Source organism: Lagenorhynchus albirostris, chromosome 8, assembly GCF_949774975.1.
Source record: "Lagenorhynchus albirostris chromosome 8, mLagAlb1.1, whole genome shotgun sequence".
Lineage (NCBI taxonomy): Eukaryota > Metazoa > Chordata > Mammalia > Artiodactyla > Delphinidae > Lagenorhynchus > Lagenorhynchus albirostris.
Window position 1 is genome coordinate 88,563,348 of NC_083102.1, and position 19,732 is coordinate 88,583,079.

A 19,732-nucleotide genomic window follows, 5' to 3' on the forward strand; every position below is an offset into this window, starting at 1 on the left:
CCTCCTTGGTTCCTTTCTGGCAAGGCAGTGGTTTTGCTCATTTGGAAACAAGCGAGCCCATCATCCAGCCAGCTCTCAACCACAAGCTAGATGTTTCAGTGGGCTCAGTGACTGATAATAAACCTTTTTTTGTGCTTTTTCTTTTTCAAAGTGTACCCGTCAAGCAATTATAATTTGCTTCTTAATTAAGATGCATATGTAAGTCAAATTCCATTAAAGCCTCTTTCTTGCTCTCAAGCACTCAGACCACCAGAGAAAGTTTGGAACACCAGTCTCAAAAGGAATGTGCATGATGTCTTAGGGAGAGTGGGCCCCTGGCTCCCAACCTTCCCTCTGCCACCAATTAGGTGGGTGCCTTTGGACACATACCTTAAAAAAAAAAAGAAAAGAAAAGAAAAAAAAGTTTAAAGTCTTTACTGGAGTATAACTGCTTTACAATGGTGTTAGTTTCTGCTGTATAACAAAGTGAATCAGCTATACGTACACATATATCCCCCTCTTGCATCTCCCTCTAACCCTCCCTATCCCACCCCTCTAGGTGGTCACAAAGCACTGAGCTGATCTCCCTGTGCTATACGGCTGCTTCCCACTGGCTATTTTACATCTGGTAGTGTATATATGTCCATGCCACTCTCTCACTTCGTCCCAGCTTACACTTCCCCCTCCCCATGTCAAGTCCATTCTCTACATCTGCATCTTTATTCCTGTCTTGCCCCTAGGTTCTTCAGAACCTTCTTTTTTCTTTTAGATTCCATATATATGTGTTAGCATACAGTATTTGTTTTTCTCTTTCTGACTTACTTCACTTTGTATGACAGAATCTAGGTCCATCCATCTCACTACAAATAACTCAATTTTGTTTCTTTTTATGGCTGAGTAATAGTCCATTATATATATGTGCCACATCTTCTTTATCCATTCGTCTGTGAATGGACACTTAGGCTGCTTCTATGTCCTGGCTATTGTAAATAGAGCTGCAATGAACATCGTGGTACATGACTCTTCTTGAATTACGGTTTTCTCAGGGTATATGCCCAGTACTGGGAATGCTGGGTCACATGGTAGTTCTATTTTTAGTTTTCTAAGGAACCTCCACACTGTTCTCTATAGTGGCTGTATCAATTTACATTCCCACCAACAGGGCAAGAGGGCTCCCTTTTCACCACACCCTCTCCAGCATTTATTGTTTGTAGATTTTTTGATGATGGCCATTCTGAAAGGTGTGAGGTGATACCTCACTGTAGTTTTGATTTGCATTTCTCTAATGATTACTGATGTTGAGCATCCTTTCATGTGTTTGTTGGCAATCTGTATATCTTCTTTGGAGAAATATCTATTTAGGTCTTCTGCCCATTTCTGGATTGGGTTGTTTGTTTTTTTGATATTGAGCTGCCTGAGCTGCTTGTGTATTTTGGAGATTAATCCTTTGTCAGTTGCTTCGTTTACAAATATTTCATCCCATTCTGAGGGTTGTCTTTTCATATTGTTTATGATTTCCTTTGCTGTGCAAAAGCTTTTATGCTTCATTAGGTCCCATTTGTTTATTTTTGTTTTTATTTCCATTTCTCTAGGAGGTGGGTCGAAAAGGATCTTGCTGTGATTTATGTCATAGAGTGTTCTGCCTATGTTTTCCTCTAAGGGTTTGATAGTGTCTTGCCTTACCTTTAGGTCTTTAATCCATTTTGAGTTTATTTTTGTGTATGGTGTTACGGAGAGTTCTAATTTCATTCTTTTACATGTAGCTGTCCAGTTTTCCCAGCACCACTTATTGCAGAGGCTGTCTTTTCTCCAGTGTATATTCTTGCCTCCTTTATCAAAGATAAGGTGACCATATGTGCATGGGCCTATCTCTGGGCTTTCTAATCTGTTCCATGGATCTATATTTCTGTTTCTGTGCCAGTATCATACTGTCTTTATTACTGTAGCTTTGTAGCATAGTCTGAAGTCCGGGAGCCTGATTCTTACAGCTCCATTTTTCGATCTCAAGATTGCTTTGGCTATTCGGGGTCTTTTGTGTTTCCATACAAATTGTGAAATTTTTTGCTCTAGCTCTGTTAAAAATGCCATTGGTAGTTTGACAGGGATTGCATTGAATCTGTAGATTGCTTTGGGTAGTATAGTCATTTTCACAATGTTGATTCTTCCCATCCAAGAACATGGTATATCTCTCCATCTGTTTGTATCATCTTTAATTTCTTTCATCAGTGTCTTATAGTTTTCTGCATACAGGTCTTTTGTCTCCTTAGGTAGGTTTAACCCTAGGTATTTTATTCTTTTTGTTGCAGTGGTAAATGGGAGTGTTTCCTTAATTTCTCTTTCAGATTTTTTCATCATTAGTGTACAGGAATGCAAGAGATTTCTGTGCATTAATTTTGTATCCTGCAACTTTACCAAATTCATTGATCAGCTCTAGTAGTTTCCTGGTAGCATCTTTAGGATTCTCTATGTATAGTATCATGTCATCTGCAAACAGTGACACTTTCATTTCTTCTTTTCCAATTTGGATTCTTTTTAGTTCTTTTTCTTCTCTGATTGCTGTGGCTAAAACTTCCAAAACTATGTTGAATAATAGTGATGAGAGTGGGCAACCTTGTCTTGTTCCTGATCTTAGTGGAAATGGTTTCAGATTTTCACCATTGAGAATGATGTTGACTGTGGGTTTGTCATATATGGCCTTTATTATGTTGAGGTAGGTTCCCTCTATGCCCACTTTCTGGAGAGTTTTTATCATACATGGGTGTTGAATTTGGTCAGAAGCTTTTTCTGCATCTATTGAGATGATCATATGGTTTTTCTCCTTCAATTTGTTAATATGGTGTATTGCATTGATTGATTTGCAGATATTGAAGAATCCTTGCATTCCTCGAATAAACCCCACTTGATCATGGTGTATGATCCGTTTAATGTGCTGTTGGATTCTGTTTGCTAGTATTTTGTTGAGGATGTTTGCATCTATGTTTATCAGTGATATTGGCCTGTAGTTTTCTTTTTTTGTGACATCTTTGTCTGGTTTTGGTATATGGGTGATGGTGGCCTCGTAGAATAAGCTTGGGAGTGTTCCTCCCTCTGCTATAATTTGTAAGAGTTTGAGAAGGATAGGTGTTAGCTCTTCTCTAAATGTTTTATAGATTTCATCTGTGAAGCCATCTGGTCGTGGGCTTTTGTTTGTTGGAAGATTTTTAATCACAGTTTCAATTTCAGTGCTTGTGATTGGTCTGTTTACATTTTCTGTTTCTTCCTGTTTCAGTCTTGGAAGGTTGTACCTTTCTAAGAATTTGTCCATTTCTTCCAGGTTGTCCATTTTATTGGCATATAGTTGCTTGTAGTAATCTCTCATGACCCTTTGTATTTCTGCAGTGTCAGTTGTTACCTCTCCTTTTTCATTTCTAAATCTATTGATTTGAGTCTTCTCCCTCTTTTTCTTGATGAGTCTGGCTAATGGTTTATCATTTTGCTTATCTTCTGAAAGAACCAGCTTTGAGTTTTATTGATCTTTGTTATTGTTTCCTTCATTTCTTTTTCATTTATATCTGATCTGATCTTTATGATGTCTTTCCTTCTGCTAACTTTGGGGTTTTTATTGTTCTTCTTTCGCTAATTGCTTTAGGTGTAAGGTTAGGTTGTTTATTTGAGATGTCTCTTTTTTCTTGAGGTAGGATTGCATTGCTATAAACTTTCCTCTTACAACTGCTTTTGCTGCATCCCATAGGTTTTGGGTTGCCGTGTTTTCATTGTCATTTGTTTCTAGGTATATTTTGATTTCTTCAGTGATCTCTTGGTTATTTAGTAGTGTATTATTTAGCCTCCATGTGTTTGTATTTTTTACAGATATTTTCCTGTAACTGATATCTAGTCTCATAGCATTGTGGTTGGAAAAGATACTTGATATGATTTCAATTTTCTTAAATTTACCAAGGCTTGATTTGTGACCTAAGATATGATCTATCCTGGAGAATGTTCCATGAACACTGGAGAAGAAAGTGTATTCTGCTTTTTGTGGATGGAATGTCCTATAAATGTCAATTAAGTCCATCTTGTTTAATGTATCATTTAAAGCTTGTGTTTCCTTATTTATTTTCATTTTGGATGATCTGTCCATTGGTGAAAGTGGGATGTTAAAGTCCCCTACTATGATTGTGTTACTGTCGACTTCCCCTTTTATGGTTGTTAGCATTTGCCTTATGTATTGAGGTGCTCCTACGTTGGGTGCATGAATACTTACAATTGTTATATCTTCTTCTTGGATTTATCCCTTGATCATTATGTAATGTCTTTGTCTCTTGTAATTGTCTTTATTTTAAAGTCTATTTTGTCTGATATGAGAATTGCTACTCCAGCTTTCTTTTGATTTCCATTTGCATGGAATATCTTATTCCATTCCCTCACTTTCAGTCTGTAGGTGTCCCTAGGTCTGCAGTGGGTCTCTTGTAGACAGCATATATACGGGTCTTGTTTTTGTAACCATTCAGCCAGTCTATGTCTTTTGGTTGGAGCATTTAATCCATTTACATTTAAGGTAGTTATCGATATGTATGTTCCTATTCCCATTTTCTTAATTGTTTTGGGTTTGTTATTTTAGGTCTTTTCCTTCTCTTGTGTTTCCTGCCTAGAGAAGTTCCTTTAGCACTTGTTGTAAAGCTGGTTTGGTGGTGCTGAATTCTCTTAGCTTTTGTTTGTCTGTGAAGGTTTTATTTCTCCATCAAATCTGAATGAGATCCTTGCTGGGTAGAGTAATCTTGGTTGTAGTTTTTTGTACCCTTTTTTTTTTTTTTTTTTTGTGGTACGCTGGCCTCTCACTGTTGTGGCCTCTCCCATTGTGGAGCACAGGCTCCAGATGCACAGGCTCAGCAGCCATGGTTCACGGGCCCAGCCGCTCCGTGGCATGTGGGATCTTCCTGGACCAGGGCACGAACCCATGTCCCCTGCATCGGCAGGCGGACTCTCAACCACTGCGCCACCAGGGAAGCCCCTTGGTTGTAGTTTTTTCCCTTTCATCACTTTAAATATGTCCTGCCACTACCTTCTGGTTTGCAGAGTTTCTGCTGAAAGATCAGCTGTTATCTTTATGGGGATTGCCTTGTATGTTATTTGTTTTTTTTCCTTTGCTGCTTTTAATATTTTTTCTTTGTATTTAATTTTTGATAGTTTAATTAATATGTGTCTTGGCACGTTTCTCCTTGGATTTATTGTGTATGAGAGTCCCTCCACTTCCTGGACTTGGGTGGCTACTTCCTTTCCCAAATTAGGGAAATTTTCAAATATAATCTCTTCAAATATTTTCTCAGTCCCTTTTTTTTTTTCTCTTCTTTCTTCTGGGACCCCTATAATTCAAATGTTGGTGTGTTTAATGTTGTCCCAGAAGTCTCTGAGACTGTCTTCAATTCTTTTCATTCTTTTTACTTTATTCTGCTCTGCAGTAGCTATTGTCACTATTTTATCTTCCAGGTCACTTATCCGTTTTTCTGCCTCAGTTATTCTGCTATTGATTCCTTCTAGAGAATTTTTAATTTCATTTATTGTGTTGTTCATCTTTGTTTGTTTGCTCTTTAGTTCTTCTAGGTCCTTGTTAAACGTTTCTTGTATTTTCTCCATTCTATTTCCAAGATTTGGGATCATCTTTACTATCATTATTCTGAATTCTTTATCAGGTAGACCGCCTATTTCCTCTTCATTTGTTTGGTCTGGTGGGTTTTTACCTTGCTCCTTCATCTGCTGTGTATTTCTCTGTCTTCTCATTTTAGTTAACTTACTGTGTTTGGGGTCTCCTTTTCGCAGGCTGTAAGTTCATAGTTCCCATTGTTTTTGGTGAATGCCCCCAGTGGGTAAGGTTGTTTCAGTGGGTTGTGTAGGCTTCCTGGTGGAGGGGACTGGTGCCTGTGTTCTGGTGGATGGGGCTGGATCTTGTCTTTCTGGTGACATCCCTTAAACTTATCTGTAGAATGAATGAACTGAATATTTGGTGAATTTTATTTCTTATTAATTGCTCTATTTTTAGGGTGTGGACCCTAGCCACTAATTATTATTATTACTATTGCTTTAATACTGCTACTACTGCTTTTAATAGCAAGGAAGCTGGAGAAAGTGGGTGTTGGACTAAGAGTTGGGAGATCCAAGCTTGGCCACCTTTCTTATCAGTGTCCCTGGAGTGTCTGCCTCAAAGTTTTTAGGGTTCAGTTACATGACCCTGGCATACATAACTTTTTCCTGGGAAGAGAGGCCTCCAGATGAAAAGCAGAACAGCTCTGGCAAGAATGTCAGCAGAAAGGGCATATTCAAAGACACAGTCTGGTTTTATCCATACATGGAATAGGTAGTTCTCAACACAAAGTGCTTAAGGGCCACTGGATAGATCCACTTTTCCCTCTGAAATATTTCCCTCACTGCTATGTGAAATAGGACCACTCAGGGAAGAGCACAACAAGCTCTATAAGTGTAAGGAGGCAGCACGGAGCCATGCAAAGGAGTCCTGTCCTTGGAGTCAAAGACTTGGATTGGAAGGTTGGTTCTTCCATAGAATTAGCCTCTCAAACCTAGGGCTTATCCAAGTTATAATTAACGCAACAAGATCAATGGATACACTCCCCATGAAGCAAACTAGGAGCTTTGGCTGGAGATATTTGGGGAGCACGGCCTCTCCAGTTTGCCACAGGACCCGCAGCAAGGTTGGTGGCTGTGGTAATCTATCTGTTCAAGGTGTGGCTGTGGGGAGCCCTGAGTAGGGCTTAGCAAGCCTCTCATAGCTGAGCCCATATCAAGCTAATACTCCAGCACCATGCCTTATGCTGTTCCCCCAAATGGCCTCTTACAGATCACATCACTCAAATCTAACATCTTGGTCATGTGTCCAATCTCTTACCAGCTCCCAGAACCATCTTGTTATGCTGCTACCAGGTCATAGAATAACCACAATGCATCCCACATGCAGGGTCACCTGATGAGCATGGAGCAACAGACTGTCCGTAGTGGGGGAGATGCAGTCTGTTATATACAGACCCAGATGCATGAGCCAGAGCCCCCCATGGCCACTTACCGGGTGTGTAGTCTCAGGTGTGTGAAATCGTGGCAGCAATACCTACATCCAGGGACCACGGTTAGAATGGATGAAATCAGGCACACCTAGCATGATGCCCAGTGAGTAGGTGCCCAGTGAAGGTGAGTGGTTACTAGTTTCAGTCTGTTCCTTTGGGCCGGGCACTACCTTACCCCAGGCTATTCTTGAGAAAAATGTAGTGAGTTACATCTTTGTTTAAACATGCTCAGAGGCCTCCTTCCTCGTTGGCTAGAGGGGCACGAATCACTGGAGTGAGTGGGAGGGGGCAAGATCAGGTCGGGGGTGGGGCCCTTGGAGACAAATTGCCAACCTTTCATTTTGCTCATGACCATCTTGCCCTGCTGAGCTGGGAGGGAACACACTTGTGAACAGCTTGGGGGAGTGGGGTGGAGATTCCAGTGGTGGGAAAAGAGGGCTTGAGGGAATTATACCCACAAAACCCAACCCACCACAGCAGTTGATTATTTTTCTCATTTTGAAAAACTATTTTGGGGAACTTTTTGCCTCTAAATACTCCAGGCATACTATTTTGCTGCTGGTTTTTTAATCACAAGGATGCTCTAATATTAAAGTCAATTTTAATAGATTAAAAAAATCCATTTGTATTCACATCACCCTAAACCTCAGCTGTTTTGACATTTCTGAGTCCTTGCACAGTCCTTGCCCATAAAATCGGGTAATGCCGCCAGCAAAAAATAACTTATGCATAATGCATTTTAGTCTCTAAACGAAATCAGATGATTTTAGATTTGGGAAAGCTTGTATCGGTGAATGTGTTTATATTTCACTTTCTCCTGCATTTCTACCTACCTCTCTGCATCCCCTCCCCCAAATCTGAAATTAAAAACATTCTCTTATACAAGCCAACATTCTCCCATGGCTTGTTTGTTTCTAGAAATTTTGCACCTTTCAGATCTTTCTACTGTTCCCCCCTACCTCCTCCCATTCCAGGAATTTTTGTCCCCAGTGGCTAACGGTGGCCAAGGTTGGAAGCTGGCTGAGAAGCAAGACCTCAGTGTAAATTTTGGCTTCATTACTTATTATTCACCATGTGTCCTTCAGCTTGGTTTCCTCATCTGTAAAATGATGACACTAATATTTATCTGAGAGGATTATTCTGAGGAGTAAATGAGAGAAAGTATTTTACATGATGCATTTATTTGGACCATTGGTTAAGTGGTAATTGTATTAATTTCCTAGGGATGCCGTACCAATTACCATAAACTGAACAGCTTAAAGCAGCAGAAATTTATTCTCTCACAGTTAAGGAGCCCAGAAGTCTGAAATCAAGGTGTCAACAGGATTGGTTCCTTCCAGAGACTCTGAGGGAGAAGCTGCTCCAGGCCTACCTCCTGGTTTCTGGGGGTTGCTTGCCATGCCTTGGCTTGTAGCTACATCACTTCAGTTTGTGCCTCTTTCCTAACATGGGCTTCTTCCTTCTGTGTGTGTCTCTGTGTCCTATCCTGTTCTCATAAGGACACCACTCACTACATTTGGGGCCCACTCTAATCCAGCACGACCTCCTCTTAACTAATTACATTTACAAAGACTCTATTTGCAGATAAGCTACATTCTGAGGTTCTGGGTGGCCATGAATTTGGGGGGGCACTATTCAACCCCTACAGGAACCATCATTATGGAAGCATAAAGAATATGACCCACTGCTCTCCTCTGTGCTGGCAAAATCCTGCAGAGTGTCAAGGAGACCTTAGAGTGTCCTAAGGCTTTCCTGGAAGAAACACATTTTCTCTGACATCATAACATTCCCTGTTTGTAATGCAGCCCAAGGTAATTCACGGGCCTGCCCTGAGTCTCTCACTACCTTCTCTGTGAAATGGGAGTCACTCTATCGAGCATGATGTACTGATCGACCCTCTCCATGATGCCCACAGCATCCAGTAATAATAAATCATTGTCCGTGAGATTCCTTAGGGATGTGGGGAGGGCTGGCATGATTTTGGAGTTCTCATGCACACTCCATTCTCAATGGCCTCTGAATCAAACACTGACACGGAGAAGGAAAATAAATTCTTAGAGACTCCCTGGCCCTTGTAAGACAGAGGATGCCATGGCCAGACTGGGTCCTCCAAGGGGTGTCTGTCTTCTAAGGCATCACATTTCCCTCTCCCTGGCTCTTCACAAAGCCTGGGAGACACCAGAAAGGAAGCAGAGAGACAAAAGAAAGACAGCAGCGTTATTTCCAGAATGACAGAAGCAGATTTCATGGTTGTTTGCTGGTGGTTGTTTTCTTGGCTTTGAGATGATCTCGCATTCCTGTTTCTAGCTCTTGGCAAGAGTCTTCATTCTTGGGGAGTGACCGGGTTCCAGTGTTGCCCTGAGCTACGAGTTGAAGCCACAGACCAAGCTGCTAAGTCCTTGTTTCCAGCACAAGGGTTTGTGCTCATGTCATTTTGCATCCTTTTTAAATCCGCAGTGGGACATGCACTACACCTAATCCACTTACCTGCTACAAGCAACGTGGCAGAGAATTCTCCACCTGAGACTTCAGTGCACAAGTTTTCTGTGACATTATCAGCATCACTGTCACCTGTGATCCCAGGGTTTCCCCTAATCAACTCAAGTCCCCTCACTGAGGCCTTCAGGGTGAACTGGCTGTCAGACACTGACTTTGAGGTAAGCACCACCTTACTCCCAATAGGAGCTGCTCACAAAGAGGGGTCCTGAAGATGGGGTGGATGGGATTCTGGATCAGTGATCATTTCCTCCTCTTTCCCTGGTTTAATCTCCCCTCTTGTAAGATCCGGGCATTCTGTTTGGGGCGTTCTACAGCCCTCTGTGCTAGATGCCCCTATAGCTTTGGACTTTTTCTCCATTTAGTTCAGTCCAAATGAACAGTATGTTCAATCTGCTACAAATAAAAGGTTTGTTTCTTATTGCCAACCACCCTCACACGATAACAGGTGTTAGAGGTGCCGACAGTAACTGAATTCTTTGGGTGGCACAGTTTGTGTGATGATCTCCTTAAAAACGAGGCCCTGATGAATTCGTACCTGGTGATTCTTCTTTTCTATGGTTCTGTAATTTTTCAGAAGGAAATTTATGAGGAGACATTTCATATGGAAGAATGCACCCTTAACAAAAATATAAGTCTGGATGTCCAGCCATTCTATGTGAATGTTTCCTCTTGGATGATTCAGACCCCAATCATTCACATTCAAGAGCCACTGCTGCTGTTTTCTCGTTTGTCATTTGGGTCTTTTCCAAAGTTTTCACTTCTCCTTAGGCAGGACAAACCTGCTGATTGCATGTCTACTGGTAACCTCAAAGGCCTTCTAAGGATGTCTTTAGGGTCTAGGTGTCTGGACCCGCTTGTACTGCATTATCCCTCAGGCCTACCTCATTCCTCAATGGGCGTAGGGACCTCCCACAGTCATCATCAGCTTTGCCCCTGCTCCCACCTGCCATTGCTCTGGGTTTCTGGTGGGACCCAGTGGGCCTGCTTGGTCTAGGCTCGGTTGCCTCTCTGAGATACATAAGGTGTTCTTAAACCCAGCTGATGATTAGAGCCACTAGGGGAGCTTTCAGAAAGTGTGCATATCTGGGCCCCACAGCAGACCTGTGGAGCCCAGGACTTGAAGGCAAGAGCCCAGCATCTGGTATTCTCTGCACCCCAGGGGTGGGCCCTCTGGTATGCAAGGAGCACACATTCAGGAAGACTTCAACTCACCATCCAGGGTACATTCCCAGGGCCCACATACTGTTTCTGTGACTTTCCTGCCTATCTACCTGCTCCCTTGACTTCCGGTTCATCTTTAACAGCTGTTGCTTATCTGTGCCTCTAAGCCTTGCCAGTTGCTTACACTTACAGAGCACGTAGTATACACCGGACACTGCGGAAAGTGCTTGACATGTGTTTACTCTTGTAATATTCACAACAAGCCAATGATGTTATTTGTATGATTGGCTCCTTTGTACAGGTGGGGGAAATGATGCAAAATTTAACAGAGAGGTGAGATAACGTGCCCTGGGTTGTACAGCTACTGCTGTGCTGAAACTGGAAGGCAGGTAGTCTGGTTTTAGAGCTCTCATTACTTTTTTAAACAGCTCTATTGAGACATAATACACATAGCATATAATTCACCCGTCTAAAGTACACAAGTCAGTGGTTTTTACTCTATTCACATACCATCACCACGATCTAATTGTAGAATGTTTTCATCACCCCAAAACAAAACCCCAAGTCCCTTAGCAGTCGCTCCCCTGTCTCCTATCCTCCCAGGCCCTGGGAACCACTAAACTACTTTCTGTCTTAATGGATTTACCTATTCTGAACCCCTTCGTATGAATGGAATCATACTGTATTCGGTTTTTAATGACTGGTTTCTTTTCACTTAAGCATAAAATTTCAAAGGTCACACATGTTGTAGCACGGATCAGTACTTCAGTCCTTTTAATGGCTGAATAATATTCCACTGAATGGATATACTACATTTTGTCTATTTGTTCATCAGTTGACAGATATTTGGGTTATTTCCACTTGAGAGCCCTCATTCTCAGCCTCTCATAGTCTGTAGCCTTTAATGATGAGGATGACCAAGCTATTTCAGATTTTCAGATGTTCTAAAGCACGTTCAGTGGCTTCCCTTGTGGTCCAGTGGTTAAGAAGCCACCTTCCAATGCAGGGGACTTGGGTTTGATCCCTGGTCGGGGAACTAATATCCCACATGTCACAGGGCAACTAAGCCCACACGTCACAACTACTGAGCCTGTGCGCTCTAGAGCCTGTGCCACAGCTAGAGAGCCCAAGCTACTGAGCCTGCATGCTCTGGAGCCCGCACACCACAACTAGAGAGAAGACCATGCGCTGCAATGAAGAGCCCGTGTGCTACAGTGAAAGATCTTGCATGCCACAACTAAGACCTGACACAGCCAAATACATACATACATACATACATAAACATTAATTTAAAAAATGAGGGCTGTTTAAAAAAAAAAAAGCACGTCCACATCCTGGTCTCTTAATTGTTACTACTAACACTGATATTATCACTATTAAAATTGCAAATCCCTATTCTAGAAATAACATCACAAAGAGACAGCAAGGTTAACTGCTCATTTGTCTGAGATCACAGAGCCAGAAAGGATGAAATAAGAACTTGACTCAGGTCTTCCCGTTCCCAGTGTCAGGCTCTGTCCCCTACACTGCCCTGCACATCTACTCCTGCTTGCGTGAGCCCCCAAATCCTCCGCTATCATACCTGCCCTTCCCACATTCCATGTGTGATTCAAGCAGGGCTGTCAGTCAAGGAGGAGTTCCATCCTGTTCCTGACCTCTAGAAATGGAGAATTTCTGAGCCTCTCCACTGATCTAGGTCACGTGTTCAGTGTACAGTCCCAGTCCTGGTGCCCTCCTGGCACCACAGCCAACAGCTGCCCAGGACCCCGTGTCGGTACTAGGATGGGCCACAGGTTCACACGTCCTGAAGCTGTTCTCAAAAATTTGTTGCTGCTCTCCAGAAACTACCCAGTATTATCAACCATCCCCTGCAAGAAGTCGCTATTCTCCAACCCAAACTGCTCACAAGGGCTGTTCCTACAGAACACAGCAATGTCATCTCTGTGGCAGAACCTGGCTCCTCCTTGACCCTCTCTGCAGGGTGACCTAGCCATAAGGTTCTGGGGTCTCTGGCCCAGAGGTCTGGTCACTGTTGGCCTTGGGACTCAGTCATGCAGGGCTTTCTGAGGGTGACCTCCAATCATGCCAGAGGCAGGCTGCCCTACTTTTAGACAGAGCCGCTGAGACGTCAGGGGTGGGGGGTTAGGTGGATTAATAATGCTGATGGTGATGATGACGACGACAAGTCACATTTATGGCGCATTTACCATATGCCAGGAATTCCCCTAAACATTTTGTGAATGCGTTCATCGAATCCTCATAACAATGCTATGAAGTGGTACACTATTATTACTTACAAGTTAAAGGTGGGGAAACTGAGGCATAGAGGGGTTGAGCAACTCGCCCAAGTTCACACAGCTAACTGGTGGCAGACTTGAGATTTGAGGTCAGGCAGGCTGGCCCCAAGAACACTTGCTCATCGCCCCCAAGCCGCGCTGCCTCACTGTTGCCTCCCAAGAGGGATATCCAAGCCTCATCCAGCAGCGCATGTGGCTCACCTCTGGAGCAGCACCAAGAAGGAGAGCTCCAAGGAGTCAGGGAGGCGGGACTAACGGACATCCACGAGAGCTGTAAGGGCAGGCGCTCTCTGAGGCTGTGTGGCGGCCGCGCTTGCCCCCCTGCCATTGGCCCATCTCTGAGCTTAACACCGCTCTGTCCTCATCTGCTGTCGTGAGCTCTGTGGACCTTGTAAATTTGGTCAGCCTTGTCCAGAACAACCTCAAACTTAACACACCTAAAACTAAACTTATCGTCTTTTAGCAAAACTCTGCAGCCAGATTGCCCACCATCAGAGAGACTCTACCACTCCCAGCTGTGACCTTTGGAGTTCCTTCTCCTCCCTGCTCTGGTCTCCTGATGTGTGAAAGGGGGAAGTTTTTCCAACCTATGGTTATTGCGATGATTAAATAAAATACTCCACAAAATGTCTTGGCCAGAGCCTTGCACATGAACATTTAATTAATGCTGGTAAAGACAACAGCAAAAGCAACTTTTCCATGTGTTGGCAGCAACCTAATTCCTTTGGTTCCAAGATATAACATTTTAGACCTTTTTTTTTGGCGGTACGCAGGCCTCTCACTGTTGCGGCCTCTCCCGTTGCGGAGCACGGGCTCCCAACGCGCAGGCTCAGCGGCCATGGCTCACGGGCCCAGCCGCTCTGCGGCATGTGGGATCTTCCCAGACCGGGGCACGAACCCGTGTCCCCTGCATCGGCAGGCGTACTCTCAACCACTGTGCCACCAGGCAAGCCCTAGACCTTTTTTTGACTGTTCTATTTTCTTCCTCTAGGGTGTTAGAGCCAGGCCCCAAGGAGAAAGGCTGTTAATAGGTAACATTGGGGTGAAGGATCTGCAAGCATGGAGTTCAGGAGAGGACTCCAGGCTTAGGTAGCTGGAAGCTAGGGTGTAAATCAGGAAGCACAGAGGACTGTTGTGACGGGGGCAGCTCTGGTGGATACACATTCACTGAACAGTTTTCGACATCTAATGATAATAAAACTCAGCATTTGCTGGGTGCTCGCTCAGCACCAGACAGGGATCAAAGTATTCCATGGATTAGCTCATGGAGTCCTCCCAGCAACTGCAGAAAGCAGATGCCATTAGTATCCCCACTTTACAGATGGTAAAATTGAGGCACGGAAAGGTTAAGTAATGGGAAGGCTGAGCTTTGAAGCCAGTCAGTCTGGCTCCAGAGTCTACACTCTTGACTCCTATGTTATGCTGCCTCTCACCTCCCATGTGCCAAGCAGAGAGACAGGTCATCTCCACTTGTGTGGAGCCCAGGCTGACCCTGTTCATTGGTGGTGACAAGATTACTGTGTTTTCCCCTCTCAACCCTCCTCCATACGTGCCCCCTCCACTGCATGTGCTCATTCACATCTGTGGCCATCCTCTCCTCTCATAATCAATCCAGATCGTACAAAGGTCAAACACAATTCCCACCACCTCCTCCATGAAGTCCTCCTCGACTAAACACATCTCACAATGAACTTTTTTCCCCATGATTTTCCATAGTACCGTGGTCTAGCTCTTTGTTATAATACCTTCTATTATACTTCAGTTGTTTAACTAGGGCGAGAATTATTTACCTAACGATAGTCGTGTGGAAACAAAATCAGGGAAAGGTCAGGTAACTTTCCCAAGGTCACAAAGAAGTCCAGTGGTGGAAACTGGATAGGAGCTAAGTGCTTTTCTCAGTAGAGGATACTGAATGCCTCCCTGCCTGGCCCCAGTTGTATTAATAACCAAAAGGTTCTTCTATGAGCATAAATTAAGATATTTATGAAATTTAGTCCTTGATATCTCAAAGGGCTCTGGGCCTTCTGGGAGCTCCACAGGCTAAGCTGGTGGCAGGCATGTGCATATAGATGTGCGAGGTCACAGACTGGCCTCCAGTTAACCTCAGCAGGGCCCTTCTACCATGGACCACAGGGGTTCCTGCTGGCAACAGTCTAGATTCTGGTGATATGTCTCTGGCCCTGGTGCTTGGTGCCCCTTCCACATCTCCACTCCAAAACACTTGTCTTGCACAGGACACATTTCTGACAGTGCAAGAATGTGTGGAAATGTACCAAAAACCCAAAGAGCCTGTTGGTGTAAGTAAATATCATTTCTTATTTCTGCAGATGTATCCTTCTCTTGTTTATTCTTAGATGTGGCCTTGGGAAACTTAGAGGGGAATGATGAGTCAAGACGTAACTTAACAGCAATCCCAGGGAAGTGCAGCATCTTATTCTTAAAGACAAGAAAATCAAACTGTATTCAGGGTAGCTAAGGGACTTGCCTAGGAGCCTACCCCAAGTAGTGACAGGTTTTAAATTTTTCGGGCTTTCCATCTCCAGTAGATGGAACTAGGATGTCTCCTGAATATTTGTCTTTCCTATGAAGAGCAGTAGCCCACAGAGGAGTCCCTTTAGTGAAGTGTCACGGGGTTTATGTCGGAAAGACACAGGCAAAACAACCAGTTCCCCTGACAGTGAGTGAAAGATGGTTTCCAGGGTGCTGGTTGCCTCCTTCCTAGTAATATCCCTTTGCAAAATGTGTGCATACAAAACAGATCTTCTTTCACATGGTTACTAAGAATTGTGCATTTGCTTTTAGGTTGTCACCACCGGGAAGGAACAACTAGATTTTGAAACAGGACCACACATATTTGATTTGCAGATTTGTGTGAAGGATGACATGGGTGTCACTGACCTGCAGGTCCTGACGGTCCAGGTAACAGATGTGAATGAGCCGCCTGAGTTTCAAGGCAACTTGGCAACAGGTAAGACACACTGGGGTGTGCGATGCAGCCCAGACGGTGGCATCAGGCAGGACGCTGGGTGACAGAGTGAAATAGAAAAGTAAATAAACAAGCAGCTGTTTCCCTGGAAAAGGCAACTGCTTAATGAGTGGGGAATAAGTGAAACGTCCGCCAGCCCAGGACTCCCAATAGTAACACCCAATAATTTACAAAGCCCTTTCCATCCATGGCTTCTCTTGGGCCTCTCCTGGGGAGGAACCTGGGGCTCAAGGACCTCAAGTGGATCATGCTGGAGGAAACTGGGCTGAGCCCGTTTACAGGCTTAGCACTGGCTACCGGCCATTGACTGACTGGTTCATTCTCCGCATGGATGCTGACCCCTCGAGGGGACTGTGTATTTGGGGTCTGCTACAGGGTAGGGACAATACAGGGGACCGGAGCATAGGGTAACATCCTGCGTGATCTCTCCCTGGCTCATGGCTTTGAAGGCCATCCATACACTGACAACTACCAAGTCCACTGTTATTTTTGTTTGTTTTCTATTTTTTGGATTCAATCATCTTTATTAACCTATCAATGTCACATTTTATATCAGTACATACTACCTTGTTATTTTTTCAAAGGAATCTACTTTAGTACATCATATTAATAGTAAAAAGTCAAATAAGATGGCTAAACATCAATCTAGCGTATTAATATCCTCTGGACAAGGCAAGCTAGAAACGCATTCACTTTACACACATGTAAGGGTAGTGTTCCAAATTAACTAAGAAGCTGCTACACCAGCTTCACCCTTGAACTCCTGACTCAGATAAAAACTGTCCTACCCAACATCTCCATTTGGATGTCTAATGGACATCCATGATATTGTGATTTATAATAAGAAACATATATTTTGTCTTTGTCCCCTCCTGGCACAGATCCTAAAATCGTTGGAATGTCCTAAGTGATGAGTGATAAAGGTGTTTTTTCTTACATTAATGAGGTGACTTTTGGACCCCACCTAAGGATGAGTGTTGCCCACTAGAGAAACCAACCATATGATTAGAAGGTTGGACAGTGGAGAGGGGGGAGGAGCTGGAGATTGAGTTAAATTGGGTTCAGTCACTAATAGCCAATGATTTAATCAGTCGTGCCTACGCAATGAAGCTTCCATAAAAGCCCAAAAGAACAGGGCTCAGAGAGCTTCCGGGTTGGTGAACACGTGGAACCTGGGGAGAGTGGGTGCCTGGAGAGGGCATGGGAACCCTCTGCCCCTTTCCCATACTGTGCCCTATGCATCTCTTCCATCTGGCTGATCCTGACTTATACCCTTTTATAATAACCCAATAATCTAGTAAGTAAAATGTTTCCCTGTGTTCACTAGACAGCAAACCCCTCTAGCAAATTATTGGAACCCGAGGAGGGGGTTGTGGGAACCTCCCATCTAGAGCCGGTTGGTCAGAAGCACAGGTGACCACCTGGACGTGTGATTGGCATCTGAAGGGGCAGGGGCTGTCTTGTATGATGGAGCCCTGCAGCTGTGGAATCTGACGCTATCTCTGGGTAGACAGTGTCAGAATCGAGTTGAGTTGTGGGACACGCAGCTGGTGTTGGAGAATTGCTTGGTCGTGTGGGAACCCCCCCTAGACACACACTGGAACTGGTGTTAGAATCTGACATCTCAGACTTAATGTGCCCCCAAACCACTCTTGACTCCTGTCTCCCTCCCCACCATCCCAGCCCAAATCTGCTTCTCTCATCTTTCCCATTTTAGTTACTGGCAACTCCATCTTTCCAGTTTCATGGGCCAAAACCTCGCAGTTACCCTTGATTCCCCTCTGTCTTTCACACCCAACATCAAACCCATTAGGAAATCCTGCCAGCTTCTAAGTTTATGCAGAATCCAACCTCTGCCCAGCAATCCCAGCATGGCTCGCCGGGATCACGGCAGTGGCCACCTAATCGGTCTCCTGCTCTGCCCTTGCCCCCTCTAGTTGATTCTTCTTACGACAGCCAGAGGGATATTCTTAAACATCGGTTAAATCAAGGGACTCCTCTGCTTAAAACCCTGCAAGAACTTCCCATCTCCCTCACAAGGAGAACCAGAGTCTCCCTAAGGTCCTATCAGATCCGATGAGCCCCTTCCAAACCCCGTCTCCTCTCCAACACATCTCCCCTTCACTCCTCTGCTGCCGCAGTCCCGGCCTCCTCACCCGTCTGTGAGTATCCCAGGCACGCCCTACCCCGGCATCTTTGCATCCACTGTTTCCTCTGCCCCTTCCCCTGCATCTCTGTCTCCTCCTTTCTTTAAGAATCTTGACTCCAATGTCAGTGAACCTTCCAGAAGCACTCTATTTAACATGGTAACCCAACTCACCACATGCCTTATCCCTGATTCGTCTCTGTAACATTGCTCAGTAACATTCATGTATTTCATTCATTTATTTTATTTTCTATATCTCCCCACTAAAATGCAGGCTTCATGACAGCAGGGTTTTGTGTTTTGTGAATGGCTGTACTCCCAATATGTAGATCCACGTTTGGTACATAGTGAGAACTCAGTCAATATTTTTTTGAATGAAAGCCTGAGCAGTGATCAAAGCAAATGTAAGCTGGAGCTTGGATGTAAGATGGCCTGGGTTTGAATTGTGATTCTATTACTTAGAAGCTGAGACAACCTCACAAATTCTCTGAGCCTGTGTCCTTGTTTGTAAAGTGGAGATAACTACAATACCTACTTTACAGGGCTGTTGTGAAGACGAAAGGATGAAACATAAGTCCTCAGCATAGTGTCTCCAAAAGAGTGAGTTAATGTTAACGTTCTCAGTCATCTCTCAGAAAGCTTCTCAGAAAGAGATGCCAGGACAGAGCATGGCGGTCCCTCGGGCAAGGCTGGTGGTGCTAGTGACCCTGTCTGCTCCCTCTTCACCCTGCCGGCCGAGAACTCTGAAGTAGACGGAATCCATGTGTGGTCCCTTTCCTGAACCTTCGTAGCCCTCCCTCTCCTTTTTTCCATATTCTCTCTGTTCCACTATAAGGCCTCTCATTTCAGGGACTCATTTCTGCTGAGATGCTAAGTGCACTTGAGGGGTGACCTAGGCTCGGTTTAGGAGGAATTTGCACGTGAAAGTGGATCTGGAACTCACACTGGAGGTTCCCACTGGGTTACTTTCCACCTCTCTGTCCTTATCACTCCCCTCCCCCACAAACAACAGTACCCTAGTTACCTCTCAACCCGGGAGATACATAAAGACTTGACACCAGCTTGGTCAATCCTAGCTCTTTCTTAATTCCCATAAATGGATCCACCCATGCAAGCTGGTCAGTGGTCTTACTCATGGCCTTAATCACTGCTTTCTTCTTTCCCCCAGTGCTTGGCTTGATATGGCTGTCCTGGTTTGGGAATTCCTCGTTTGTTTTATCTAATAAAATGTTTCTTTTTTCCCCTTTGCATGCCGGTATAGGTCTAGACCTCTACATAGTGGAAGGAGCAAAGCCTGGAGTTATTTACCAGGTGGAGGCCTTCGATCCAGAAGACACAAGGCAAAACACACCCCTCGGTGTAAGTCTCCTTGCTAAACTGCAGAGGGGCTTTTCTGTGTGGTCTTTGACACAGGAGCCTGGAGTCTCAGCGGGGTGGGCTGGGTGGGGGCAGTGGGAGGAATCTGCTGTCCGCTGCCAGGCACAGAGCCCCGGGGAGGCTGGAATGGGTGAGGGGCTTCTGGGCACAGACACTCCACATTGGATCCATGGCTCTGTGTGATCCTGGACAAGTTCTTAATCTCTCTGAGCTTCAATTTCTCCATCTATAAAATGGA

The 19,732-nt window shown here is 44.3% G+C and overlaps 1 protein-coding gene across 1 annotated transcript in view; it reads left to right on the top strand.

Annotated features, from left to right (window-relative positions):
- Positions 1 to 19,732, top strand: part of CDHR3 (cadherin related family member 3) — a 151,800-nt gene that overhangs the window by 85,188 nt on the left and 46,880 nt on the right. Inside the window, exons 2-4 of the mRNA XM_060156187.1 lie at positions 9,486 to 9,685; positions 15,788 to 15,953; positions 19,379 to 19,476. Of these exons, the coding sequence (XP_060012170.1) occupies positions 9,486 to 9,685; positions 15,788 to 15,953; positions 19,379 to 19,476 (464 nt within the window). The remainder of the gene's footprint in view (positions 1 to 9,485; positions 9,686 to 15,787; positions 15,954 to 19,378; positions 19,477 to 19,732) is intronic.